The 27397-nt window shown below is 39.7% G+C and overlaps 1 protein-coding gene across 1 annotated transcript in view; it reads right to left on the bottom strand.

The window, feature by feature from the left end:
- AGBL1 (AGBL carboxypeptidase 1) overlaps nt 1–27397 on the bottom strand; it is a 289195-nt gene that overhangs the window by 213003 nt on the left and 48795 nt on the right. Inside the window, exons 7-15 of the mRNA XM_085308741.1 lie at nt 21833–22041; nt 17699–17864; nt 16591–16664; nt 13838–13954; nt 12228–12826; nt 10513–10596; nt 9416–9502; nt 8901–9049; nt 6092–6179 (exon numbers count right to left, since the gene is read on the bottom strand). Of these exons, the coding sequence (XP_085164867.1) occupies nt 6092–6179; nt 8901–9049; nt 9416–9502; nt 10513–10596; nt 12228–12826; nt 13838–13954; nt 16591–16664; nt 17699–17864; nt 21833–22041 (1573 nt within the window). The remainder of the gene's footprint in view (nt 1–6091; nt 6180–8900; nt 9050–9415; nt 9503–10512; nt 10597–12227; nt 12827–13837; nt 13955–16590; nt 16665–17698; nt 17865–21832; nt 22042–27397) is intronic.

The following is a 27397-nucleotide window of genomic DNA, read 5'->3' as shown; positions in this document are numbered from 1 at the left end:
TACTGCTTTTATTTCACCTGGATTTAGTAGTTAGGAATATGTGGCATGAATGATATTGACTGCATCAACAGATAGTAAAGAAACACTGAGTCACAGCAGCAAACTGAGAAGCCTCTGACTTTATCCTCAGCTGAACCCTTCACTCCAACATTTCTTTTACAGATAAACCACATCAATATCGGACAAAGAGCGAGATAAAAAAAATGCAATGAGCCAATAAATAAATATCTATTCAGCTGTCACATACGCATTTCAATGGGTTCAAAATATGAGTCCAATGTTTTTTAAGTCAAGACAAAGCCATTTGATTTAGTTCCTGTTAATTTGGACAGTAAAGGATAATTAAGAACCATTTCCTGTATAGTGTGTAAGGAAAGTATTCATCTCCCCAGCCTCTACTGTACTCAGTGTCACTTAGAAGGTTAGACAACCTTATCGATAAAGTGTTGTGATTTTCTGAGATATTCCAGAGCTCTCCCTCCAAATTCACATTTCTAGGGAGAGGTGTGGGGTGAAGTGAATCTAGCAGGCAGCTACTGCCTATACATCTGCCATGCACTTTTGGGAATGTGTTCCCACTTGACCATAATACRTCAGTAAAGGTTTCTCCCTCTATGATCTGTAATTCTGCAGTCAAAATTCTCCTCTGGCTAAATGGCCAATTTACTCAGAAATTTTGCACCACTAGACGCCTCTGATCGTGCTATCCTAGCAGTCAAGGCTCCTTACTCCTGACTGCACTCTAATCTGAAGAGCCCGAGCAAACTTACGCACAGCTCTTGCACTACATTGCTTAGCAGTACACTTCATTCTTGTTTTGAGCCCTCCTGCAGTTCCAGCAACAAGCTTACTGCCACCCTGAACAGGTAATTCTACATTTTTGAATCACTTCTTGACACCTGCTTCCTTCTATAGTAAACTACCTAATAGTAAGTTTACAAGAGGCTTTGTAAACTTACTTTGTTTTTCAATATTCTCTACTCATACATTTAAAAAAGCACCTGTGCATAAGCAGTGTAACCAATCATGTATTCCTACAGCAGATAATCTGGTCTCCTCATAATCCACCATTTGATTCAATGGCTCTGAATATTTTTAAAGGAAATCTAAATACTTTTCTTTCTTGCCTCCTTTTCCTTCCACTGCTGTCACCCAAGACAGCTCTGTTGCCCCTTTGTTCCTCCACCAAGCTGGTACTTTTTCTTCTTCACCTACGCTACCATATCAGCATGAAGCCCAAGCTAACAAGCAAGGAAGAGGCTGTTATTCCAGGCTTTGCTGGTGCTGTAGTCTACCTAGTGTTGTAGTGCTGGTGTGAGGTTCACCTCACTAGGYGAGTACCAGTGCTTTCAGCCACCCACATGTTCTGACTTATCCTTGCGTAGTTTGACTGGAGCTAACSCTGTCTTTCCCTGTGCATTTCTAGAGCACTCTGCATGCTGAGCGCCTAACCTTGACTGGAACCAGTGAGTATTACCGACATAGAGATAAGATAGTTTCCCTAAGGAACTGTAACGTCACGCAGTAGGACATACTCATTTTCTGCCTGGAGAGTGCAAATACACTTTTGCCTTTCATCTGTCTGGACCTGACGGGAACAAAAAGACCCTACCAAGATCTGCTCTTCACTATCYTACTTGTGTTCTCTTTCCAAAAATGTTCCCAAAGTTTTTCATGCATTCCAGAAGCTAATACATTGGCTAATAGAAAGGAAATAAGAGACCAAAGGGGTTTTTTTAAAAAAAAAAAAAAACAGCATGCAAGCTGTATCTACTGTGACTTTCAGTCACTCTCTGTAATAGTTAAATCATTTTACTTGCTGCTCTCCATCAGACATAATGTGCAGGTAGTATATTTCTAACATAGGTGTGATAGAAAGTTAATTAATAATAATTACTGTAATAGTTATCACTTATTCTGTAGAGTGATTTTTCACGCTCGAAAGTCCCTTGTAAGCATTTTTTAATTAAAACTTGCCTCTCGTTTATCTGTTCCTACTCTTTGGGTGGCTGATATGTGACACTAATTAGCCATCTTTTATAGAAGGGGCAACTGAGATACAGACAGGTGAAGCCACTGGTCAAAGGCACTTGCATGCCAGTCAGTAAAAGAGCTGGACTGGAACTCAGGAATTCAGTATCATCAACCTATACAGGAAGAACATGTCACACCCATCCTGAGCTTCGACTCCCTGCCTGCAGCATTTAGTCTGGTAAAAAGTGCTAGAAGGTGACAAAATATGGCATAGTGTCAGCTTAGGCTAAAGTGTCAGAGGAAAATATCTATATCCTAGATTTCTAGGATATTTGAAAGGGTTCTAAATTTAAGGTAAATTATTTATCAATTAATTTCTGATGATGATGCATTCCCTTCATCCAAAATCTTCCTACTATCTGGAGCCCGGTGTCTTTGTTTTACAACATGCCTTGATCTTCTTAAATCTCTAAGTATGGTTTGTTCATAGCAGGCACAAGCATTATTTAATGATTTATGGGCATGGCTAAATTCAGTTGTTATTTTGAGGTCTACCATGTTGCAGACTGGAAAACGTACAATACAATTTCACTTCCAGTCAGATCCATGTTAAGATATCTATACTTTTAAGACTGAAGGCAAAATTGCATTCAAAGCAGCATATTCCCATAGCCATCTGGCTATTAAGGCCTACAGTCATATCGTCAAGGTCAGAGTTTACTGGTGTTTCAGTCCTCTTTTGTAGATATCATTAGAACAGAGAAATGAGAGGCCATCTTCTGGCACGTTTCAGCATTGACTTCCCTCATTGGAACCAACCAGGTAGCCTGCTGACTCACTATGATAATTTCTTCTAATATGATTATAAAGATCCTGAAGAGAAAAGAGAAGACCCAGTTCTGACACTGCTATGATCACCAAACAGCCATGTCTTTAGTGATGATGCGAGAACAAAACACTCCATGTACCTCATTACTATCTGTGAACCGACTATTGCCTGGAAAACTCAGAGATTAGATAATATGCTTAGAATGAACCATAAAACAAAAGGAATAAGCACATCCTCACAAATTCAGCATGCTGCCATTGTTCCTTAAATAATTTGCTGGAAAGGAATATTATTCAGTGCATAAAAGCTGCCAAGATAGCAAGTAAATTAGATGATCTTACAGTAACTGCAACTGTGTTTGTCATGGGTGTATCCTGTCGCTTCACGGGGAGGCCGTAAAATAGAGCAGAAGTGTCACTCAGCTTCCTTTTGACAAGAGCACTGCTAATATTCTCCCTAGCATAGAAAGTGTCTTCTGAGACATATGGGAGAGGTACACAATGGCAGAGCTGTGCCACAACATTCATCTTTATGAGTAAACTATCACATCTTCAGAGAAGATGAATGCCAGCAAAGATCAGGCAATGTGCATCACCCAGACATCTTGTGAGTGTGCCCTTCCTCCCACTGTCCTTCAGCTCATAAATTGCTATCAGTCAGATCTGTGGAGCAAAAGCAACTAAGGGCATCTTTGAGTTTCTCCTTGTTTTTTTAAGTATATCACTCTCTTTCCAAATTTATGATCACCTCCTGGTAAAAGGAATTAGATGAGGTGTTCTACAAAATCTGCCAATCCCTTGATAGCCTTGGGATAACAAGCAGTTATCCTAGATGCACAGATTGACATATAATTCAATATACAATTATAAAACATTGAATATTCCAAATCAATACAGCTCCATTCTCTTACGTACTCTGAAGAAGAATCTGATTATATGCTTAATTATACAATCTTGGCTTAATCTCAAAAGTCATTGATTTAATCACTGTACAGTAACTGCCTCGCTAATGACAGGAGAAGCCGCTGCTATGTTAATCAGCATGTAGGTTTGCCCAGCCAGCCCTTACCAGCATCTGTTCTGTCTTCCACTCAGAAGCCCACAGTCACAGAAGCCAAATGTGATGAGCATGCAAAGGGAAGCCACTGCACCACCGCATATAAGCAAAAGAGATCCAGAGGTGGAAAAGGTTAGGTGAATGAAGGTCGAGGAAGAGTATTTGGAGGACAACATAAAATTGTTATTTGAACTGTTGCAGACAAGATGACGGGTCAAAAGAGGATACTTTCAGCCCTAGAGCCCCAAAAGAGATTACAACATAGATCTGAGGTGAATTGGAATTTTCTTTTCTTAAAGCTCAAGTTTGAGATTCTACTACTTCTGGAACGCAGCCCACTGTCACTGTTTGTGTTTATTGTCTCATCAAATCCACTGCTGAACACAGCCAGCTCTGAACCTGAACAGTAAAACTTCAACAAAAATACAACTTCTCATATGGAGAAAGACCATTATTTTAACTCGAGTTCTAGAAACTGCCTCACTACAAGACCTTGTAAAGAAAAGACTACTGTTTACCTTGTCAGAAAAGTTCAACTCTGTCCTGACATCACTACTTATGTTATTAGCCAATTAGTATCATTGTTAATTGTGTTAACATCTGTTTCTTGTATTTCCCAGTCTGTCTGTAGTTACTGGATTGTCCCAGCCCTATACTTCAAAGGTGCAGTATTTGGGGCAAGGACTACCCTTTTATTTTCTACTTATAAAGCACCTAATATAGTAGCCATGGAGTCCTGAGGATCTTTGGTCATGCAAACTGGTGAACAGGCATCGTAACAGAAAAATAGTACATGAATTAAAAGAACAAAGAAAGTGGGAAGACTTGTCACTCAGGCATCCCATCTCAGCTTTTAGGTCAGAACAGGCAATGTCAGGATAAAATACTTAACTTAACTTAAAATGCTACAGTATTTGGTTATTTGGCTTCCACAGTGCTCTGCCCATTCACCTCCAACATACAACCTCCTCCTCTTCCTGTTGTAGGCTACTTTTTCTGCTTACATCACCCCAGGTTACATCATTCCCAGACACCCCACTCAATGGAATTCAGACAAAAACCTTATTCAAACCTGTAATTTTCCTAGTTTTTCTATTTTGTCTCCCAGCCTTCAACTCTGTCCAGACTTTCTGATCTAAAACATACCAATTACTATAGTCTTGAAAATTCTTTCAATATTCATCTGAAAAATAATTAATAAATGTTGTGAATAAATTTTTGGAAACCTTGAGAAAAATGAAATAGGGCCCATTCAGCCTACCAGAACTCCAAGTCTTACCCTTCTCTCCTTTGGCTGTAATAAACAGAGTGACTGAGGGACCAGTTTTCTGAATGGAAATGAGATACCTAAGTGGTGAATGTGTCTCAGATGGGTCAGTCTCCAGTTCAGATATCAGTTAAAGATGAGACTGATCTAATGTTTTTCTTCTGATACTCTGATGTGCTGCAGAAACAGTCTGAGACTCAGGGAACCTACACGAATAGTAGCCCAGGGCTTGTTAGATCCCCTTTACCACTGCATCCTGGTCCCTGGGAGAAAGATAGAAGTTCCAGTATGACACTAGGTTAAGACTAATCTCTACTGTTTCTATAGACCTATATATCTATAGGCAGTGCTGTAGTGCTAACAAGCATGGTCCACACTGTAGTTTGCCCCTAAGGATTTGCGTTCCACCTTACAGACAAGGGAACCTAGTGAAGACACTAAGGTATAGAGATAGATTCATAAAGAAATAAATATTTGCATATGTTAATATGATAGACTTATTAATAAACCTATATGTTTATCTATTTGTGTATATGATAATCCTTTCCTTACTATATTCAATTTCTACATCTCTTATAAAAGTTAGTGCATGCAGAAGAAAAGCAACAACTCTATCCTGCTCATTTCTTCCTGGACAGGGGAAAACCACCTACAACATCTTTAAAACTCCCTCATATTCCTGGCTGCAGCAAGGTTTGAGCTCCCTGAGTCAGCTCCCTTTCCTCCTTCTCTCTAGGGAAGAGAATTCTGCACTTGCTCTATTTCTCCCCATGCACCTAATATAAAGATTTCACTTGTAACTGTTTCCTAAACTTGGAAGCACAGAACACATTGGACTAGCACCAATTTAGAAACATTTGAGATAGGTAGCAATGGTGGTCAGAACTTAACAACATCAATACAGTTAACAGGAAGGGAACAGGAGGAAATGAAGCCACAAATTATTCAMCAAAAGATGCACTTACTTGTAGTAGCTGATATCATAGCCCACTCGAAGCCAGTGAGGCCTGCCCTGGAGAGCTTCCTTCACTGAATACATGACCAGCTGCATGCCTACATAAAACAAGATAGTTTCAAGTGACAAGCAACTCTCCCTGCTGGAAAAGGCATGAGTGGGAAAAGGCATGGGTAGGAGGGAAAGGGAATGCAAGAAGCATCATTATTTTCTCTGTCCCATTCAGTAGCAGGCTGCTACTTCTAACTCAACTCCAGATGGGCTTCGGCTTCTCTAACCCCAATCATACTCACTTGGGTAGTGCCTCTCTACATTCTTCCTGGCTCACCTGACCCTGCTTCCACCTTGTATGCTTCCTTTTTATGTCTTAGTGTTTTTAGAAGCTCCATGTTCACCAATGTAGGCCTCCTAATCACTTTCATTTGACTTCTGCAGATCAAGATGGACTGTTCTTCAGCTTGGAGGAGGAGATCCTCAAAAATCATTAACATCATTAGTCCTGATGGCATATTTCCATAAGTATTCATTTGATTTCCCTTCCTCCTTTGGGATGCTCTATTAAAGCTCTCCAGCCCTTTAAGCCCTGACAAATGTACCAACAGACTCAGCATCACCCTATATCAGAGCCAAAGGTGAAAGGCATTTCAAACACAACTAGCCTACAGCTAGAAATAACCTCTCTATTGCTGCTTCATGAAGCAGAGACATGAGCTACATACAAGAAGTGATTATGTATTAGGTTCCAGAACAAAGGCCACAGTGAATTATGAGAGACACAAACCTTCCCAGAAGGCCAGTTCATCAGACAAGAGGGATATGAGACTCAAGGTCTACAACGCTCTTAACATCCAAAATTTCAGCTCTTGCCCTTCTCCATAAGATGCAGTACAAGAACACATACAATGTAATGCCTCAGAGCTATGGTTGATGTTGGTCTGCCATCTCAATTCAGTTCAAGAAATTTTCTTTCCATTTTCCCCATGGGAACATTCAGTTTTAGAAAACAAACAAGTCAGGCTTCTGGCAAAATCTTTTTTTTTTTTTTTTTTTTCCCAACAACTCAGTCTACCATGGAAAATACTGAGAAGAGATGTGGGAGTTTCACTTCCTGACTTGCTCTGCTCCTTGTCACAGCTGTTCCATGACACATCCCTTTGCTGATGTGAAAATTACACATTGCCATCTAACCAAGAGCAAAAGCAATGGGAAAATCAAAACACACTGGTAAACATGAGCTGTAAGTATTGCCACCCATGGCATTTTGGCACTAAATCAGGACTGAAAACTTCTAGTCTCATGGCATGAACATTAGCCCAGGAAAGTGCAAAGGGAATATAAGCAGCATCTCTCATTCACAAACTGTGTAAATGTCATGTATGTGCCAAAAGGGGTAGTGAGCCTCACTCAGGCAAGCCAGATACCTAGAGCTTCAGTACCCTCCCAAAGCAGCAGGAGCAACCCACAGAAAAAAATGTCTTAACAGCCAATCCCTCCTACTAGCCATACAAAAGAACGTCCTTGGTTAGCCTCCTCATACTGGGTGGTATTTTCACATTCTTCTTCCAAAAATGTATTTTTCATTACATGCTTGAAGATGTGAGTCATGTCCAATTTCAAGCTTACAAAACATGATGATAAATGCTGACAACAGTCAAAATACCAGGCAAAAAGCGACCTTCTACCAATAGCTAGAATCTCTAGCTAGGAAGCCACTGCTGTACCAGAGGTTTCAATGGRTTTGCAATAGGAAGGATCCAATGCATCTCACCTTCAGGCTGCTACCAGACACAGCCACACTGAATTGTTTGGTAATTCAAGGGAGCAGAATATGACGACAACAAAAAAAATTCATTTTCATTTGGGATCTATATGAGTACTTGAACTTCAGCCCTTAGGGCTAAAGAGCAAACGCCTTATAATTCATTATGCCACTTACCCAGCCAGTTTCACAAATACAAGTGACAAGTCATTCTGGCTCCCAGTGCTTTTTGTTTGAGGTATATTGATCCTGAGAGAATTCCCGTGGTGATGTCGAAGGCTGTATCCACAGGGCTTCAGAAGAATGTAGAGTCTGATATTAGGGGCTTATTAAACATTCTGTGTCAGGTCTTGAGCTGGTGTAAATTAACACAGCTCCACGGAAACAAACAAACAAAAAAACCAAACTTATGCCAGCCAGGAATCCAACCCACACTCTCCATGTGGAAGAAATCATTTTTGTTCTAAAATGGATGTTGAAAGCTGGGATTTTCCCTATTTCTGAGCAATGCAGTCTTCCTCCTAAACTACAGACTGTGACAGGAGCTCAAATACAGCAAGGAATAGATTTTTTTTTTCTTTTCTTTTTTTTTTTTTTAATCATTAATGTCACCAGAAGTCTGAGTGGTTCTATAGGCAGAGAAGTCTGTCTGGATAAACTCAAAGAATCATGGATATTTATCTGAGGATTACCCATATTTAAATTTTTGAAGACCTCTCCAATCTCATGCTGCTAATTCAGTCCCAACAGATCCTCTTCCTTTCCTCTCCAAACCCTAGTGCCATTTGTCCAAAGTCCTGGTCACTCATCACAGAAGAGTGACCTTCAGTCCACAAATCCTCTTCTGGGGTTCAATATTCAGCTCACTCCTCCTGAGGATAGGGAAAGGCCCTTTGACAAATTTAAAGCAACTCTCAGTTGATTTCAGAGCAGACAAAATGAAACTTACAGTCTCCTTGTATTTGAGAGACCTAGGGATACGGAAAGTTTGAAACCCTTATGCCATCAAAAAGATATTCTAGTGAACAAAAGACAATCCCAATTCCCCAAAGGCTCATACCATAATTAAACTGGCTATTGAACTTCTCACAGTTGATAATGTTGAAGCGATAGGGAACTGCTAATTTCATGTCATGAACTTCAAAGTAGAACCACTGGTGATGCTGGCTGCTGTTCACATCTGCATTCATAATTAAGTCATACTCAAACCTGTTAAGCAAAGCACAAAAACAGTGGCCGTGAATACCACATCAATGTGCCACTGAACCTGCTGAGAAAAGCAGGTTGTACAACCAAAATCTTTAATATCCCGTAAAAGTTAAAGAATGTCATCAAACTAGTAGCACCGAAACATGCCAATAAATACTCACACTATGTTAATCATATCAGAACTATCTGATCTCTATTTTCTCCCTCCTGTCTTCGTGACACCTACTGTTGGCAGCCATCATAAGCTCTGTTTCATGAAACCTGTTTCCCTGCCAGATCACTTCAGAACGAAAAGAGTGCCAGTACTTCATGCTATGAACAGAGCAGAGAGGCTCTCAGTGACACAGCCACTGCAGGTGTACTTACTCACGCACTTGGATGGCTTTGCGAAGGTTTCCTGATTCAAACTTGGAGAAGAATGTCAGGCAGTCTGGAGCACCCGGGCTTGAGTGACTACAGTAAATCAAAGCAAGGATATCTATAGCAGGTTGCTTCAAAGACAAGTTCTCTCTAGCAACTTTCAGAATTTACTGTAGTTTACTTTATAAGCAAGACCCTGAGAAGTAACAAGAGGTAAGCAAATTCATAAACAGTCTATGCAAAACACCAGCCTTCTCTACTCTTGCTTAAAGATTCTAAATCTCATCTTCTTTTCCTTTCCTAGTAATCCATTTTGTCCAATTCTTATTTACATTCTTTATCCCAGTTGCTTTCCTGATTAACATATTCCCATTAGTTTATTAATTGCACAGGGCAGCTCTACTCAAGCTGTCCATTTACTCCTCCCACATCTATATTGCTTCTTTTTCCTAAAGCTTAGAAATCCTTAAACTCATCTTGAACAACTTCACAACTCTCTCCTACCTCAAAATCTCTACTTCATTTTCCTAAGAGAACATTCTCCAAGTCATTCATCCTATTAYTGGCTACAGTTGGGTGCCTATCACAGTTTACAGGGCTGGATGTATGTTTTCAGAACTGTGTTATAAGTGCCACACCTTGCAGAGTACATCTACAGCCTGTGACACTGCGCAGTACAGACACTCAAGCTCATGCTCAACAGAAAATCTACTTAGCCCAGGTGAAACTTCAGGATGAAGATAGGCTTTCACTGAAAAGTGTAGCTATGAATACAGACGCAGTCTATCTGTCTCTACTCCAAACCACTGCATGCAACATAGACATGTCCAGGGACACAATACAATCCTTTTGATATGTATATTTTCTTGTCCTTTCAAAAGTTTGCAGACTCTCTTGCTCCAGTGATTTCCAAAATAAATCCTTTCCCAGAGCCATGTACCAGGATCTACCCCTCCAGCATACCTTCACTGTTGAAAGTTATCTCCTAGCTTACTTCTTCCATACCTTTACCTCAGCTGAACCAAGTGAATCATGTAGTGAACTTGCTACTTAACCCAGCACTGATAGTACTCCCAGTTACAATACTAACCAAGATTACCCACCTGGGCTCATCTAAATCAAAAACGGTTCTGCCTATGATATCACCCGGCTGGATTAAGCGACGAATATCATCCAGAACTTTGTCCCTAGAAAAAAAAGGCAAATTGTAATGACTCTATGAGAAACACAGGGTAATCTTGCAGCAAAAATATGAAAGGTTTTAGAAAATGCTTTCCAGGGCTGCAGAAAGAGGACCTCCATGTGTTAATTTCAGATAAACTTCATCCATGTGTTTTTTTTGTTTGTTTGTTTGTTTTTGTTTTTTTTACCATGAGAAAGCTTCTGCTCAATTCCCATTATCAGAAGTTGTCTTTTGAGTTAAATGACAGATTCTGTACAATTTTTATTCTCTACGATATTCTGTCAAGTGTGATTTATCCCCAGTTCTTCCCAGTTAATCTCAGTCTCCCAACTAGCTTTGCCCCATGAGGAACTACCTGCTGTAACTTATAAACCTATTGATCTGTCCCTTACTGAATCTTGGCTGCAAATCAGGCTAAATTCTACTCAATAGTAAACTTAACTTCTCAATCACAGGAGAAGATCAAACATGGAATGCTGATTTTGTATCTGACCTTTGCAGCAACCATGTTATGGCCTGCAGCATGATATGATTATTCTCATTTTAGCTACACAGTTACACATGTTATTACAGCCATAAAAGCAAACCTTTTAGAGCAATAACGCAAGGAGAGGATGGTAGACTCATTTTACCTCTAAATAAGATTTTTGGCTTTTATATTTCCTGCAGGAAGAACCATCATCTCTCTGGAGGTCAAATAGTAGTAGTCTTCACAAATGCCATTTTATTATTGTTGATCAACCTTAAAGTTTAGCTCAGAATCCTGTATATGGAGCCTTTTTGGTGCCTAGTAATAACTCCATATGCCACTAAAAACAAATGCAAAATGCTTACATACTGCTACACATGGAATAGACAAAAATTCAGTTAGCAGAAGAATTTCTTCTTCCAGCATGGCTTCAAAACACAGCCTTCCCCTCAGCCAAACCCCTAAAATGACATGAAAAAAACAGCAACCTCTAGCACTGTGCCAGAGGGGAGATCTATATTACTGCTTGCTGCATACTGTATGCCATGTACACTCTCTTCTCCTCGAAGGCTGGGGGTGGGCAGCAGGGAGGGATAGCAGCCTGTTTGCCATGTCCTGGCTGCTGCTCTCTGGCTCATGATGAACTCTACAAGAGAAGGCAATCATACCCTTGTCACAAGCAAGGGCACATGCTACAGAAGGAGGAGAAGCATCAGGAGGGACCCATGAAGCTGGCAGAGAGGGAGAAGTGCAGTGAGCAGGGAAACTGCAGCAGAGTGCTTGAGTGGAGATCTCCTAGAACAACCTGATGCAGACACAGTTCCAAGGGGATGGATAAGATTTTTCCTTAAGGAGCCAAAGAGGACCATTTGTGGCAAGCACTAAAGGTAGCTGGATTAAATGCAAGACTAAAGGCAAAAACCAATCTGGAAAGGACATAGAATCTTCTCCATTTCTAAAAAGAGTTTGTTCTCACTGCTACCTCCACCTACCAGACAATGAAGGAAATGCACGGATACTTCACAACTCAYACTCTGACACATAGGAAGTCTGTATTAGAGATAAGAAATTTGTTCTAGAGCTTCCTAGAAAATTCAGAAATACGATAGTCAAAACTTATATAAGCTAGTTTTGAGTCAGAGACCTATCAATGTGAGTACAATCACCTTTGAACCCCATACTTCCGCTCCAACATAGGCTTGCCATAAGGAGGTGGCTGGTGACCCCAGAAATCAGGGAAGGCCAAGAATTTGTAGTCTGGTATGGACTTGACACATTCAGCCCTAGCTATGTAGAAGCAAGGGCTGTGGAATGGCATATTCCTTTGGTGTTTCTTCAGAAGATTTCTCACTATATCTGAGGTCTTCAGTCTCCCTCCAGGACTACGATTAACTGAGGCCCCACATTCAGTGCTAAACATTTTTTTGTACCAAGTAGTCTCTTTTGGGAGACGACACAAGGCAAGCATATGACTCCTGGCCATATCTTCCTCTTCAAGGGASTCTGCATCTTGAACTGTTTCTACTATGTCTCTATTTTCAGTGATCTGAGCCCATCCATATTTCTCCTTCTTTGTCCAGCTCTGCAGTGGGACTTTTAAAACCTCTTCTCCTAGATCTGGACCCATCACTGTGACACTTTGGGTTCTCTCTCTGTTTCGATGTTTCACAGAAGTAGCACTTCGAATCAAATAAGAGGAAGTAGATGAAAGATTCTCAGTGTTGTCCTCCAAGCTCTTCTCTTCTTCAGACTCAGATTCAAGCTCCTTTAAATTCAAAAAGTAGAAGAAATTAGAAGACACTAAAGACAGATTGAGCATTCCATCCTTTCAGAGGAAAACCTGTCAAGGATGAAAGAGAAAATATTTACAAATCTCCAAAATTGTATTCATCCGATTAGACAGTTAGAGTAAAATCAGCCTGTGGAGCTCCTACTAGAAATTCTCTTTCCATAAAGCTGCTTCCACAGTAGTCCTTAGAAACTAGGAAGGATCAGACTGCAGGTGGGTCACCTCCAAACAAAACTGAGTGTTCTAACAAATTTGGGAAGATATTAAAAAAAAAACATTTTGTGAATTAAATGTTGCAGCAGAGTAAAGAGAGCCCATCTGTCATGCAAAACTCCATGCCTGCCTTCATACAAGAGTATGATTTAATCCCATTTGGCTAGTTATGGTCATAATATACGTCACAGTATTGTGTGTATAGGAGATGCATTAAGCCAGTGGTCCTTTCCAGATTCATATTTGAATCACTGCTTTCAGCATTTCAAAATCCCTTCTGAGACTAGTAATGAGCACAAAACTCCTCTTCATTTCTTGTCTCAAATTGCAATAGAGCAATGATTTGAACTTAGCATTTCACTAGCAGCAGTGCAAACTTCTCCATCGCTTCCCTCAAACCGCTAGCTGACCGTGTTTATTTTCTACATCTCATTCAGATCTAAAAATTGCCGTTGAAATAGCCAACAAGGTTACAAATTACTATCTGACAGATCTCTTACATGACAATTGATTCAGTAGGGTTCAGTAATCCATATCCAGTCAAATGTGCAGCAGATAACAATCAGAGTTATATCACTCATTCTCTTATCACTCTAGATTCAGGCTAATAAACTACAGCAAAAATAATTAATCTTTGTTTTTCCAGAGCTATGAGACACCTAGCCTTCATTGTACAATAGGCTCGGCCTGGTTATCTCTTATCAGTACTCCATTTCTAGTATTTCTTAGCCTTTTGAATATTCATAAATAAAGGAAGRCACACTATGATCATACCTGAAAATTATGGGAAAGTTCGGGACACACTGCTTCATATTGTTTAAGCTCCTCCTCTGGCYGGTCAAGCACTGGCCTTGACCTCAGTTTGTTCACATCTGTCTCCAAGTCATCATCCTTCAAAAGCAGAATTAGAAAAGGATAAATGCGCTCCACAAGATGAGTATTAAATTAATATATTGCATAATCCCTAATGACATCACACTCATTGAATAGTCCTACAACCATTCTCCCCAAACTCATGAAGGCTATTTAAATCATTTTATGGAATGAAAAATGTAGGCACAGGAGGTAAGAGCAGATTGTCAAAAATGGGAAACTGATGTCTTGGTATTCAAATATTTAAGTAGGGACACTATGAAGTGACTTGGTTCCCCCAAACCAGGCCCATTTACTGAAATTTGAACCTATGTATAAGCACCTCAACTTGGGAGGTTCCAAAAGAGGCGACACTAACAGCCACTAATTATTTCTGAGTATGTCAACCATTCCCTTGTTTATGTTGTGTAAACCAGCAGGTACAGGTCCTCAGGAGATAATCTGGTATTATTTTGATTCAGAGACACAAATCAAACTAATGTATACTTAGCATGTATCAAATAGACATATACTTAGCAAGATATTTCTCAGAATGTATTATAGGTAAAATTGGCCTCACAGGGTACCATAAAATTAGAAAGCTTAACACTTTTGACTTAGACCATGAAATGAAAGGCTTACCCCAGTATCACTAAACTCACAGGCATTGATTGCTCATATTTTATTTTCTCTCTCAAAACTGTTGATAAATAGCTTTCAAACTCTTGCCCAATCCATCTTCTACACTCTCTCTTTCTTGAATTTTTATGAGAATAAAAAGCTTTTAGATCTCAGCCATCAGTGAAGCAGGAATAAGAATCTGAAACTTTCACATTCAAAGGCAACTATGCATTGATGCGCAACCCTTTCGTATTACATACCAGAAACAAAACCAAGCTGTGTCAAGCATTCAGTCATTGCATAAGACACCAGGAACAGATGGTAGGAGAGAGAAGGACAGAGACATGGCATTGATGAATGGCCATTTCATGACAGTATTATTCAAATAATTCAACATGTTGTTAGTAAGTATGCACCAAACGCCATCAAAGAAGTGATTTACTCCTGATAATAGCTTCAGAAATGAGTCTATTTATCAAAACAAAAAAAATTGCCTAGACACAAAGGTGTCCACAGCATTTCAAATCCCAAGCCACAGCTGTATTGCAAAGCAGAATTTGAACTGCTGGTTTGGCCAAGTTGAAAAGAAAATGAAGGGCTGCACAAAGTATTTGAGCTGAATTTAAAAGGATTTGCCACCAGCAGCATATAACAGAAGCAGCTTCAGACATGCTGAAGATTTGGGGTGATGGGAAGAAAGCCTGAGAAGATTTTATTTTTGTTGTGATGATTTTGATTTTGGTAGAGCTGTTTGAACAATACTCATGCAAGTGTTATGCCCCGTTACCATTTAGTTGGTACAACTCATTATGCATGGATGCACATTAAGTAGTTGTGAAAATGTTTGTAAATCACATCAATATCAGCAAATGTTGTCCAAATTATACCTTGTAATAAAAAGTAAACTGAAAGTTCATTATCTATTCCATGCCTGCTTTCCCTTTAGAGAGATTTGTCATGGGAAATATACAGCCAGCACACCAGACAAATAGTACTTAAAACGCATCTACTCGGTATATCCTTATGAATAATGAACTAGTTCAGAGACACGTAGGATCTGTTTCTGAATGAATAACTAATTAAAGAAGGAGATAAATTCACAATGAACTTTATTCCTAATGAGCAGCTTGACGAGCACTAATGTTCAGACAAAAACAGATGGACAGGGGCAAGTTAGGACACTGAGCTAACTTTTTTTTTTTTTCTTTTTTCATTGGGTGCCATATCAGTTTAATACTTAAGGAAAAAAAGAGAGGACAAATAATGAAAAGGTCCTTTCATAGATGTCTCAGTCATATGTAATTAGATTGTATTTGCAATTTAATTTCTTTCTTTTTTTCCCCCCATATCACTTCTTGTGAACAAGAGCATTAGCAGAGTGCTTACTACCTCACATTCATGTATGAGCTTTTATGTATTTTCACATCAGAAAAGTTTGAACGCTTATCCTTAGTTGGTGGAGTTTTTTTGCCAGCCGGGTCAGAGTGCGAACAGAGACATCAGAAACATATTTAACAATAATTCATTATATTATTTGTCTGTGCAAAGCAGCAGATAAAGAAAGAATCCACATTCCAGCTGCCCCAGCTGTGGCTTAAAAGAACTAATCTGTTTCTAACAATAGGTACATAGCCCAAATACATTTTGATATGGGAAGAAAAAGACATTTTTTTGTAGGTGAAATGGCATATATCCCCTACTCTGTAAAGTATCATGTCTGGTCTACACCTAGATAAATCAAAGCCATGGTTTACCTATGACTGTGCATGTGATTCCAGCAGGAATGGAGAAGTCATTAAACTTGCACCATCCTGGGTTACAGACATGACAATTAATATGATATATGCAAGAGATTTTCTTCAATGTACAGCAGCACTTTCTACTTTTTCTTCTTTCAAGTATCTTCTGTTATTGATGTGGTATACATATATGGGACTACGGGCATAGAACACTCTCTGCTTAGATGGCTTATCAGGTTGTCAAAATGGACGACGGAAAGTTTTACTTTCCAGTATATGAATGACTCTAAAGGAAACTTTGGCTAATATACCTACTTCCTCTTTAGTCTCGTCATCATCATTATCCAGATCTTTTTCCACCTCTTCCTCTCCATCACTTTCATAATCATCTGCAGAATTAGAAGAGACAAATGATGTTCAACTTAGTATCTCTCTTCCAGGCCTTCCACAGAAATCCATGCAATCTCGTCTGTGCATGGCACATGCTCCATCCAACTACAACTCACCACAACTGTGATTAAAGCAGATTATAGAATGGTAAAATTGGAAGGGACCTCTGGAGATCATCTAGTCCAACCCTCAGCATAGCCCCGTACAGGGACTGAACCCACAACCTTCGCATTAGCAGCACCACGTTCTAACCAACCGAGCTAAATTTACAACCTAATCCCATTTGTTAATCTAGTATAAACAAATTTGGCACTGAATCTCCCACTTTTTAATGCTCAAGTTTCTTGGACCCAAGCACTGCCTTTCAAAACCATGACAAATGTCACCGTGATATGGATCCAGCTCATATTACAAAGCAATACAGATATTTTCTGCTTGGTTGCAATAGTATTAAAGGATGTTCTTAATCTATATTCTCTAGATTAGAGTGTTTTACTTCTATCATCATTTTAGTAGGTGAGCATCTTCCATGTGAAACTATAAGCAACAGTGAAATTTCTTGTATGTATGATGGCATCTCTGCTGTTTCTCCTTCTCTGTGGAATGGCTGTCCTGCCCATRGCTGAGTTCTGCTTTTCAGCAAGTGCTGCAATTCTTTACCGAAAAAGCTGGAGAGGAGAATTCATGCAAAGGCACAATCACATCTCTGTTGCTTTCAAGGAGCAGARGCCATGCAGACTCCTGTCTGCCTTATCCAATCTTTTCCATCTTTTTCAGAAAATACAGTATTTTTTATCCTTTTTCTCTCTCCTTTTACTTTATTTTCCAAAAAACATCTCCAAGGCTTGAGAAGATAGAAGGGAGTAGGTTCACTCTACTGAGTAACACTGTAGGCTGCCAGCCTAATTTTAAACAAAATCATCAGGACCAGGCTGCCAAAACTCCCTTTTCCCAGTTCTCACATGTAATTCTCCTGTCATGCTCCTTTTTTTTTTTTTTTCCCCAACCAAACACTCATTCTTCAGCCATTTACCTTCARGTACCATACATGGAGGTTCAGTCCTAACATTCCCAGGAAGAGAGAAAGAATAGGAACTTCTCACTGTTGACACAGGCAGAGGCTCCTTGGGGTAGCACTTTCTCAGGATCTGAGTCATAGTTGTTATGATAGGATCCAAATTCTTGCAAGATAAACAGTCCTAGGAACAAATGGATAAGTATGTTTAGAATTGTCTGCCTTGTACAATTGTCCTGCCTACTGCAAGATTCCCCGTGCCACATGCTCACCATTCCCTGGAAGGTTTTGCAGAGCTGACAGTCATGAAAACACTAAGACATTCATCTGATTAGAATACAAAACCTATATATTCATGTCTTTTTTTCTGTTCCTCCTCTTTCTTCCTTTTTACCACTGAAGAAATAAGCCTGGAACAGCAGGATTTCAAGTGCCTGCATTTCATTTCCCACAGGAATACTGGCAGGGACCTCATGTCATTTAAAATTCAGCATCCCTTGACTCTAAGACATTATAATCCTGGCACATTTAAAAAAAGGGCGATAGTATCATATCCCTAGCTAACACAGGTAACAATACCATTGAAGAGCTACATTCCTTAGTATGGATAAAAAAAAGTCCTGCAGGGAACCCACATACATCTTTTGGCTGGCAATACATGCCAAAATCTATGGTTCTATGTCTTCACCACGGATATTCTCAGCATTATCATGACTAAACTAACACAAGTAAACTAATAGAATTACACCCATAGTAATGTACTCTCAGAATGGTACTTTGATAATAGCTAATCATTGGAGCAAACAATTTGAAAGAATAACATGTATTACCTAGCCTTGAAATTTGTTCCTGAAGTATCCCAAGTTTTCTACTCCTATAATCCTTGCACAATGTAACAGAGTGGAAAACAAAAGCTTAAGGAGCTGTAAGAGCCCAGATACACTTTGAAGGTATGGAACATTTTTGCATCTSTATTTATTTACCATACTATATAAAAGTAGACTCCTGAGTCTCGTTTTTTTATTTTTTACTTTTTTTTTTTATTATTTTGAGAATGAGGAACGTGTGAACAGAGGCAATTTTTGCTGTAAAGAGAAGAAAACAAACAAACAAACAATCAAAAAAAAAAAAAAAAAACCACTCCAGAAGATCATACTAGGTGTACGTCTTTAATGCAAAAGAGACGGATAGTCTGGGCAAGCAAATTATTACAGCTGCCACACAAAGACAGAGTTTATTATATGCGTACAATGTACATAGGTACGATGCTCAGAAAACAAAGGTTCAGACTTTCCCAAGTACAGTGCATTTATTCCACAGTCTCCATCAGGCAGAGTGACTAATCAATCAAGTATCTATCTAGGGTCTCAAATGGCACCATGCCTGTGAAGATGTCGTTATCTTTAGTGACTTGAGACTTAGCCTTAGCCCATTACAACAGCAACATAAGTCAAATAAGTAGCATGAAATGTGCTACAAGGTAAAAAGGAAAGTAAAAATATGCTCTAATATCTTTTTATTTCAAGTTTTTGCTTCCCTTCATTATGAGATAAAACAGAACAGCCTAGAGGGCAGAATAGATAATTTGTACCATTGTCTGACAGTCCATAGTTGGGATTTGGGCTGGACAGAAAATATTCAGCAAGTCCAGGAAGATGATTGAACAACATAAAGTACTTCACAATATGCTGATTATGTCAACGGGTGCCAGTACAAGGAAATACAGAACAGAATATATAATAGTATTAACCTAGTGCAAGAAGGCTGAGGAGATACCAGGTGAGCTTAACAGAAGAAATTAGATAGTGAATGATAAAATACAAAGGACATTCTATCTGCCAGTCTCTCCTAAACTGCATTCAAACCTGTTTTCTTTCTCAGGTCAGGCAGTTCTGTCTCACTACATACAAAAAGTCAGCTAGCTTCTAACRTGTATGCCTTTTAACTTCCATGTTAGTGTCAACAGAGCTTGGAAGAAGAAATGGAAGCAGAAAATGCTTCCTTTTCAAAAAATGATTTTATTATCTACAAATATTTTTCATTCCAGGTAGGAGTGAAACTCAGAAAATTGTCCAAATTCTCTGCAAGTGAACAAAGTAGTAGTTATTTCTAGTCTTAGAACTATAGGCTCTTCCTATAAAGACATACGCTTAGGGCCACTAAGAGCTTAGGTATTTCAGCTGTCTGTCATTCAGCAGCTGCAGAGGTTTCAAGTGAAAACCTGCCTTGCAAATAGGATTCAACTGGAATTTGTTAAAATAAACCCATTATGCCCAAAATGTTTTGATTTCAATCTGATGTAAATATATTTCAGGAGAAATTTTCTAGCCAGTTTTTAACATCTTTAAAACCTCATTAGTCAGTCAGGGTTTGGCCAAGGTTAATCACCACAAGTAGCAAACTCTTAGAGGAATTAAAATGTTGCCTACACATAGAAAGAACCTTCACTTTCCCAAGCAGGAATTGTTTATCTTGTCCTGTCTGTCTCATTCTCTCYCACTGCAGCCTGTAGTTCTTCTCAGGAGAATGCATCACCCATTTTCTGTCTGCCATGAAGATGAGGAATTCTTCCACCGGCAGCAGCAGTCTCTATCTTGGGTAGATCAGGGACAAGCATGAATGCCATCTCATAGGGCTGCCAGACTCCTCCTACAAACAGGAATGAACTTCATGTCTTGGAGAGAGAACTTAAGTCTGACAATGTCCCAAAGAAGGAATGAGGGAATGTGGAGCCTTGGATCTGTTAACCTTGTTGTTCCCCCTTCCAAGAGCTCTTTAGTGGCACACTGTAGAAAGAGCAAATCGGAGGCCCCTGAAGCTGTCATTTCCGCTCCACTTCTAACCTTTGGAAGGATTAGTGTTCTCATTGTTTACTGGATTCTCAGTGTGCCATTTCCTGTTTATTCACCCAAGGTGCCCCTATGTTTGCACTTTTTATCAGGTTGCTTCTAGGCTGAGCTATCAGGAGATGTTAGATCAGAAAGCAACACAGGCTATAGAAGGCTCTTGAAAAGGAATGAGCTGACATCTGCCCTCAAGCAGCTGTTGCCATCCACCCCATTCAAGTTTCTGCAGACTAGAGACTTGTCATTAACAGAAGCCTTATCCCTTGGAAGGTCTGTTGTGCCTAGCCATCCTTATTCCCCCTAAGTAGCAGTCAGTTCCTCATGAAGCAGATAAAAGAAAAAACTGCATCAATTAAGCATCTATTGGTAAAAATATCTTTCTGTCACAGGAGAATACTGCAGGAAAGCAGTGGGAGGGATGGAGAAGCAGATACACTGGATCATAAGGCAATGAATTTTCTAGAGGAGAAAGGGCCAGGTTAGAAAGGGCCAGGTTCTTCATTCTGTATGTGATGGTGCCAAAAAAAAAAAAAAAGCACTGGCCAGACAGAAAGTCAAGGAAACATTTCTTGTGGAATTGCACAGGTCAAGCATTGAAGGCTTCTTTATAAGAGACTTCTCTGCAGAAAGCTAAGGAATCATGTTGGTGAGTACACTCTGAGGAAACCACTAGTATTCTATACCTGAACTCTCTGTATCTTATAGGGATCCCATCTGCAGGACAATGTTAACCTTTCTTGATAGATTTACATTAATCTTCCACAAGATTAAAAATGGGCCTCCTGAAAGACAGTTGATGGATGTATGTCATTAACAAAGGTCTGCCTAAAACAATGTTTTGTGGGAAAGACTGACTGAGTAGAATTATCCACAGATACCTTAAATAATAATAATAATAATAAAACATCTCATGAGATACCTCCTCAACTCTGCTGAAGACACTGACTACACCTTGGGAGAGGCAGTCCAAGCAGACAGCAACTTCCATAGAGGAGGAGGAAAAAAAAGTATTAAAAAGATGGGACTACAATTCCTGTGAGGCTCTGCAGGGATTAACAMTAATCTTAAACTGAAACATTTTAACTATTCTGAATTAAATTGTTTTCACTTGACTGTTAAAAAAATACTTTTCATTCTGACATCATCATTTTTAATTGATATGTTATACACATCCATGATAAAACTAACCCTGAAATTTCTTGAAGGATAAAATATCTATTTTTCAATATAACTTGGCAATGCTAGCTAGGTAGGTCAGACCCAGGACTAGCTACCAACCTATCTCAAGCACAGAAGCAACATTTACCTGCACACTTGTGAAAAGAATCTCCATACCACAGGAATCAAGAAATGTCTCCCTGCCCAGCTGGATGTTTGTGATGTGTTTCAGGCAGATTAGAAGACCCCTACGAATATGAACGTAGTTGTTGGAGACATCATTGTGATGCCAGTCTTGATAGAGTCTCAGCAATCCACACAGGTAGCCTCTGTTCACGGCCCGTCGGCTGTTAGACTCTGAAACCAAAGAGAAAAGGCTGAATAAAAGTCTTCCCACGACTCATGCTGTTTGACAAGCATGTGTCTATTCAGTTTTCTAATATTCAGACTTTCACACCTGCTCACTCTMGCCTAATGGCCACAGTTAACTTATTTTTTATACTTAGGATATTGTTATTTGCTATATCTAAGCTAGGCTCTTGGAATTGTACAAGAAAAAAAATGAAGCATTCTCTTTTTTTTCTAGATGGAAATGGCTGCTCCAGAATCCTAGAGCATAAAGGTTCTCCTTTAACCAAACTGCGGGTGGAGTAGGGATAGGGTCCACATCTCTTTTCAKATACTAAAAAAACCTCATTTCAGATCACAGCACCATAGCTATTCCTGAAATTAAAGGAGCTGCTGAGGAGTGAGAAAAGCTAAAAAAAATAGTATGATCAGTTAAGAGAAGTCACACAGTCCTCATGTAGCACTGTACTTCAATATGGAGAACATCTTGCTGTGATCAACAAATACAGCAACCAGTAGCTGTACAACCTTGCCTCAGCCAATGAAATTACGTTTGACTTCTAAATGCATTCTCACACATGCCTGTACAATGAAACCCATGAATCAAAAGGGTCTGGAAAATCATAAYCGTTCTCCTAAAATCATAAGACTAGATGAAAACCATAGAATTCAAAATTTAATAGAACATCAGCACAAGCACCCACAGTTTGGGTTTCTTAGTTTTGCATTCTGATTCTGAGATTTTAAAGGTCACATTCAGGTGATGTTTACAGGCTTTAATTCAGGAGCAAAAAAGCTACAAAAAGATATTAAAAAAAATAAAAACTACTTTTATAAAACTATAAAAGCAAGGCTGCTATGTTCCCTTAATCAAGGGATGGGGCTCTAAGGAAAAGATCATGAAACTTGAGATAAAAAATAAGTTCTGCCATCTGACAACTCTAAAGTACATCCCTTCACTCACTTGTTCCTTGTCCTGCCCCACAGGAAAAATGTGAGGMCTTACTAGACTCCAGGCTCCCTCCCTTCAAATCAACCCTGACTAAACATATTTTCCTGACTAGTCTTGACATTCCTCACTGTGACACACATTAGAGGCTGTCAGGAGCATGCTAATCAACCTATGGGGTCAGGTAGCATATGCGAGACTGGAGTTGTACTCCCCGAATACCAATCAGTGTCTGCAGCTCACAACAGATGGCTCTTGGTTTGGGGTCTCCAGGGCTAGTAGGCTCCAATTCATTTCCAGTTCATTAAMCAGACCATCAGGGCCTTTCACACCTGGAATGTTAAAGCCATCAGCAGGGATTTACAGGACAGGAGGAGAAGCTAGAGGTTAAGAAAGAAAGAACGGAAGTAGCAAGATACTGGATGAAGAAAACAGTAAAAACAGAAGCCATAGAGAGAGCAACCAGGAAGAAGCTATGAGGCAGCAAACTTCAATCCCAGTGATGAAGCAGATGGAGATATTAGGAGTGAAAGGAAATGACACCACTTAAGTCATCTCAGTYTGCTCTCTGCAGTACATCAATGAACTCTTACACTCAGAAGGCACTRGTGGGTAGCTCTGCTACCTGATTCTGTCCTGTAGTTTTCTCTACCATTGCCACMACAGAGCAGGCAACAAACAGCACCCCAAACTACCAAAAGTTTGCAAATACACTTCATTTCTGCTCTGCATCCTTGCATACTACCCTGTTGACATACCTCAGTACCGCTCTGCTTGTCCCACAACTATTTCATTCCTATCACTCATAAACAGCTCTGACCAGATACCTATACCTTGGCCTGCAACCCTCTCTAGTACTTTAGGCCTTTGCTGTTAACCATCTCATGCTAGCTCTGCCAGTAACCTTCACTCTGTTTCTTTTTTCTACTTGACTTTCTGCTAGAAAACTTTAATTGCTTGAGAACCCCTCATCAATCCCAATGATCTTATTCATGATTTCCTGTTAATCCTTAACCAGCCGCCATGTTTACTAACCTGCAGGATGACTAACCCCTTAAATCACTCAATCATTCCTTGAAGAATTACTCAGTGAGCTCTGTAAAAGTCAATAGGTATAAAAAACATGACAAGAAGAAGGGGGGGGGGGGGGGGAGAGGGACAGTTTGGATCAGACATAGAGCTTCCCTAAATTGTTCAGGGGCTGATGAAATTGGACTAGATTTAAGAATTTACAGCCCCCAGCATTCAGTGCTTGAGGTCCACACTTTCTGTGGCAACGATGATAAGGTGAGGGAAAGATTGAGAAGTGCTGTAGGCAGAGCTGGTTGCAGAAGTTAGTATTCTTTTAATAAAAATAGAATTATCACAAAATACATTTGTAGGGCTTTCCTCCTGTCTTTCAAGACAGACTTCCACGTTTAGATCCCAACTCTACAGGGACAGGAACACACAACTGTCCCACACCTCTGTCTTATCAATGGATGAAAAGCACTGACCTAGCTGAACAAAACAGCTTTGTTATTTCTTTGCCTGGTGTTTCCTGTTGCACTTGTCACCTTTAAGATCAAAACAGTTGCTCTGAAAAGTGAAGCTGAGGTAGTCTGTGAGGAGGAGATGGGAGAGGCAGGACTACTGTTCCTTCAGCACTTTGATCAGAAACAATGAGAATTACTGAAGGGAGAAGAAAACATTCATTTTTGTTCTCCTGGCTCATTCCCTTGCTTCTCTCCTGCTTTCCTGTGATGTCAGTGTTTTTCTTTTCTTTCTTCCCTTCCATATTTTTTCAGTTGTATAGTCAACGAAGTAGCACACAGGCATAGTAARACGTATGCCAAGATCTCCAGAAGGCAGAATGGAAAAAAGGAGGCCTACCCATCTGCCTGTGTCTGTTGGTCTCTCCATCTAAGGATGCACCTGCATGTGTATCTGTCTGTATTTTGGCACAAATACAGATGGTGAGAATGAATCATTCAGGTACAAGTAGCACTGCACAGATTTGTAGGCAACAAGAACCCACTCCTCCTGTAACGGGTATGCACAATCTGTGTGATAACTGGTAAAGTGTCCTTTGCCTTTTGACCTGTTTTCTTTGCAAGAGTTTGGATTCTACCTGCTAAGGCTTGGACAGATGACATATGAATACCCAATATCTTCTTCATATTTCCTACAATTCTGGAAGAAGCCATCCCCTTTTGTCTGCCAGGGCAGCGCTGCTAAACAGAGAAAGTTTACGCATTCCAGTAAAGAATTTTTGGCCTGAATAATCCGTACAGTTAGGCAAAGACATTTGATAAAGATGAACAGTCAACCTGTGGAAGTATCAAACAGTTATGGATGCATCTAAACTAGCAAGGGGCTCAGGCTACAAAGAAATACCCAGCTTTGAGAGAATTCTGATTTTGTGTTGAGGTACAGGGATGAGCTAAGGCTAGGGTTTGAGGCTAATTGATAAAAATCTTATGGCTTTCACTGTTTGAGGACRTTTCTGAAGCCCCTCCTCACATTCCAGTTCCCTTTGAAGTGTTCACAATGAACACAAGGACCACTGGAAAACACAGCATATTTAATCACAAAACTGAATTACAGTCAACTAGAAATATGCACTGCTTACCAGGCAGAACAAAAGGGTTTTTTAATCTTTCTATCTATTTAAATCTCTTTGTCGATGCCATTCAGCTGATTCATTATGCCAAGAACATACATTGCTATGGTTTGAAMATAAGAATGCCCTGCTAAATTAACCCCAAGTCCCTAATGGAGTGAAAGGAATAAGAAAACTTCCAAMTTCCCTGCTCTGCTCCAGTGATTGTCCCTTGAGAATAAAAGATGCAAGATACCTTCTAAGGAAAAGTGAAAACAATCATTGTACTCCATCACATGAGACCGTTTTTGTCACAGAGAAGCTATGAGGGCTCCCCTATAGAAACGGAACGAATTGTCTCCATTGAGAAACCTAGACATCCATCAAGTACTGGGATGAACCCAAACATAGTATGCTCTACAATTCCAACAAGAAGCTGGTTTTAGTTTAACACTTACTGAAAGCCAGAGGAAGACTGTAATTCCGCCCCATAAACATCATAGCCATCCTTAGAGTGCCGGCACTTATTGAGCACTTAGGATAGATGTATAACACAGGSAAAAGGTAGAGAACACAGGCAGGACTTGTGCTATCAAGTGCAAGTGCCGTGTTTTGACTCATAGATCAGGAATCAGTCATACGCTTAGTTTAAGCACAAGAAYAGCTCATTTCTTTCTACACTAAAAGTCCTTTTTTCAGTTCCTAATGTTGGCCAAGTCAGTGGCTATTTTGCAACCTGTATTATGACATGGTGATTTTTCTCTAATTGGCCTTTATTACATCGTTAACATATAAAAATTAAGAAGGACCAAGCCAACCTCTTATGAAGCCTTTGAACTAATCCCAGAATGAAATTGGTTGTTTTCCAAAAAGTTTTCCTTTCTATTTTTTGTTTTTCATTTTCATAGCATCTTCTGGTTGGAAGTCAACCAGAAAGCTGAAACAAGATATGCACTAGAAATGCTTTCTGCACCAAATTTCCAGCTTGATTTTTCTAACTGATGTGGTTTGAAAGAATTCAAATAAGGATGCTAGAATTTGGAAGACCTCTCCAGATTTGACCACTGAACTTTCTGAAGCCTGACCATCCCTGGAGGCACAAACACTGACCACACCAAAACACAGACAATAAGCAATCACTGTTAAGGATATCAACAGGGATAATGCAGCTTCTTGTCACTTCAGTTCCATTATATACACTGCCAGAAGCAAAACAGAGTGGGAGGCTGCCATGCCTCAGGAACTGGAACCAATTTTCTTCTCTAGAGCACTGAGGTACTTTCAGACTGWGACATCTTCATGAATGAAGACTGATCTTGGGGGAAGGGAATTTAAAAGACTTTTTTTTCATAAAATGGCTCTAGTCAAAGAGATAAAGTTAATATGAAATCAAGACTATCAACATGTGGGAGTTCGGGAAGAAAGGACAGACAGAATTTATTTTAGATGATTATGAAAGGAATCATTTGCAAAATTCAACTCTGATCACAATATCCTACAAATTGTGATGATAGGTTTCAGGCTAGACTGAAGGCGTACTCAAGTATGCATCCAGAGGTCAGAAATGAAGTCTTGTGAAAAATAGATACCTGAYAGAATATAAGACAAGTCACAGACAYTGTGCTGCTGGCTGGCATGGTTTAACCACAGGTTACCCTAAAACAAGTAGATCTGTTGCAAAGTAGTATGGATTCAGACATAGAGGGTGYAGGGCAGCATTTCAGAAAATGTAATGTGCTTATGTGCTAAAACACCCCTTTCTGTTCCTTGTGAAGTCACTTGTCCCTTCTTGATGCCAGCATAAAAGGAAGAGGAGGATAGTGGTTATTTTATCC

This window comes from Rhea americana, unplaced genomic scaffold (assembly GCF_003343005.1).
Source record: "Rhea americana isolate MKP2758 unplaced genomic scaffold, rheAme1 scaffold_28, whole genome shotgun sequence".
Taxonomy (NCBI): domain Eukaryota; kingdom Metazoa; phylum Chordata; class Aves; order Rheiformes; family Rheidae; genus Rhea; species Rhea americana.
The sequence above is the reverse complement of the archived record's forward strand: the minus strand, read 5'-3'. Positions and strand labels throughout refer to the sequence as shown.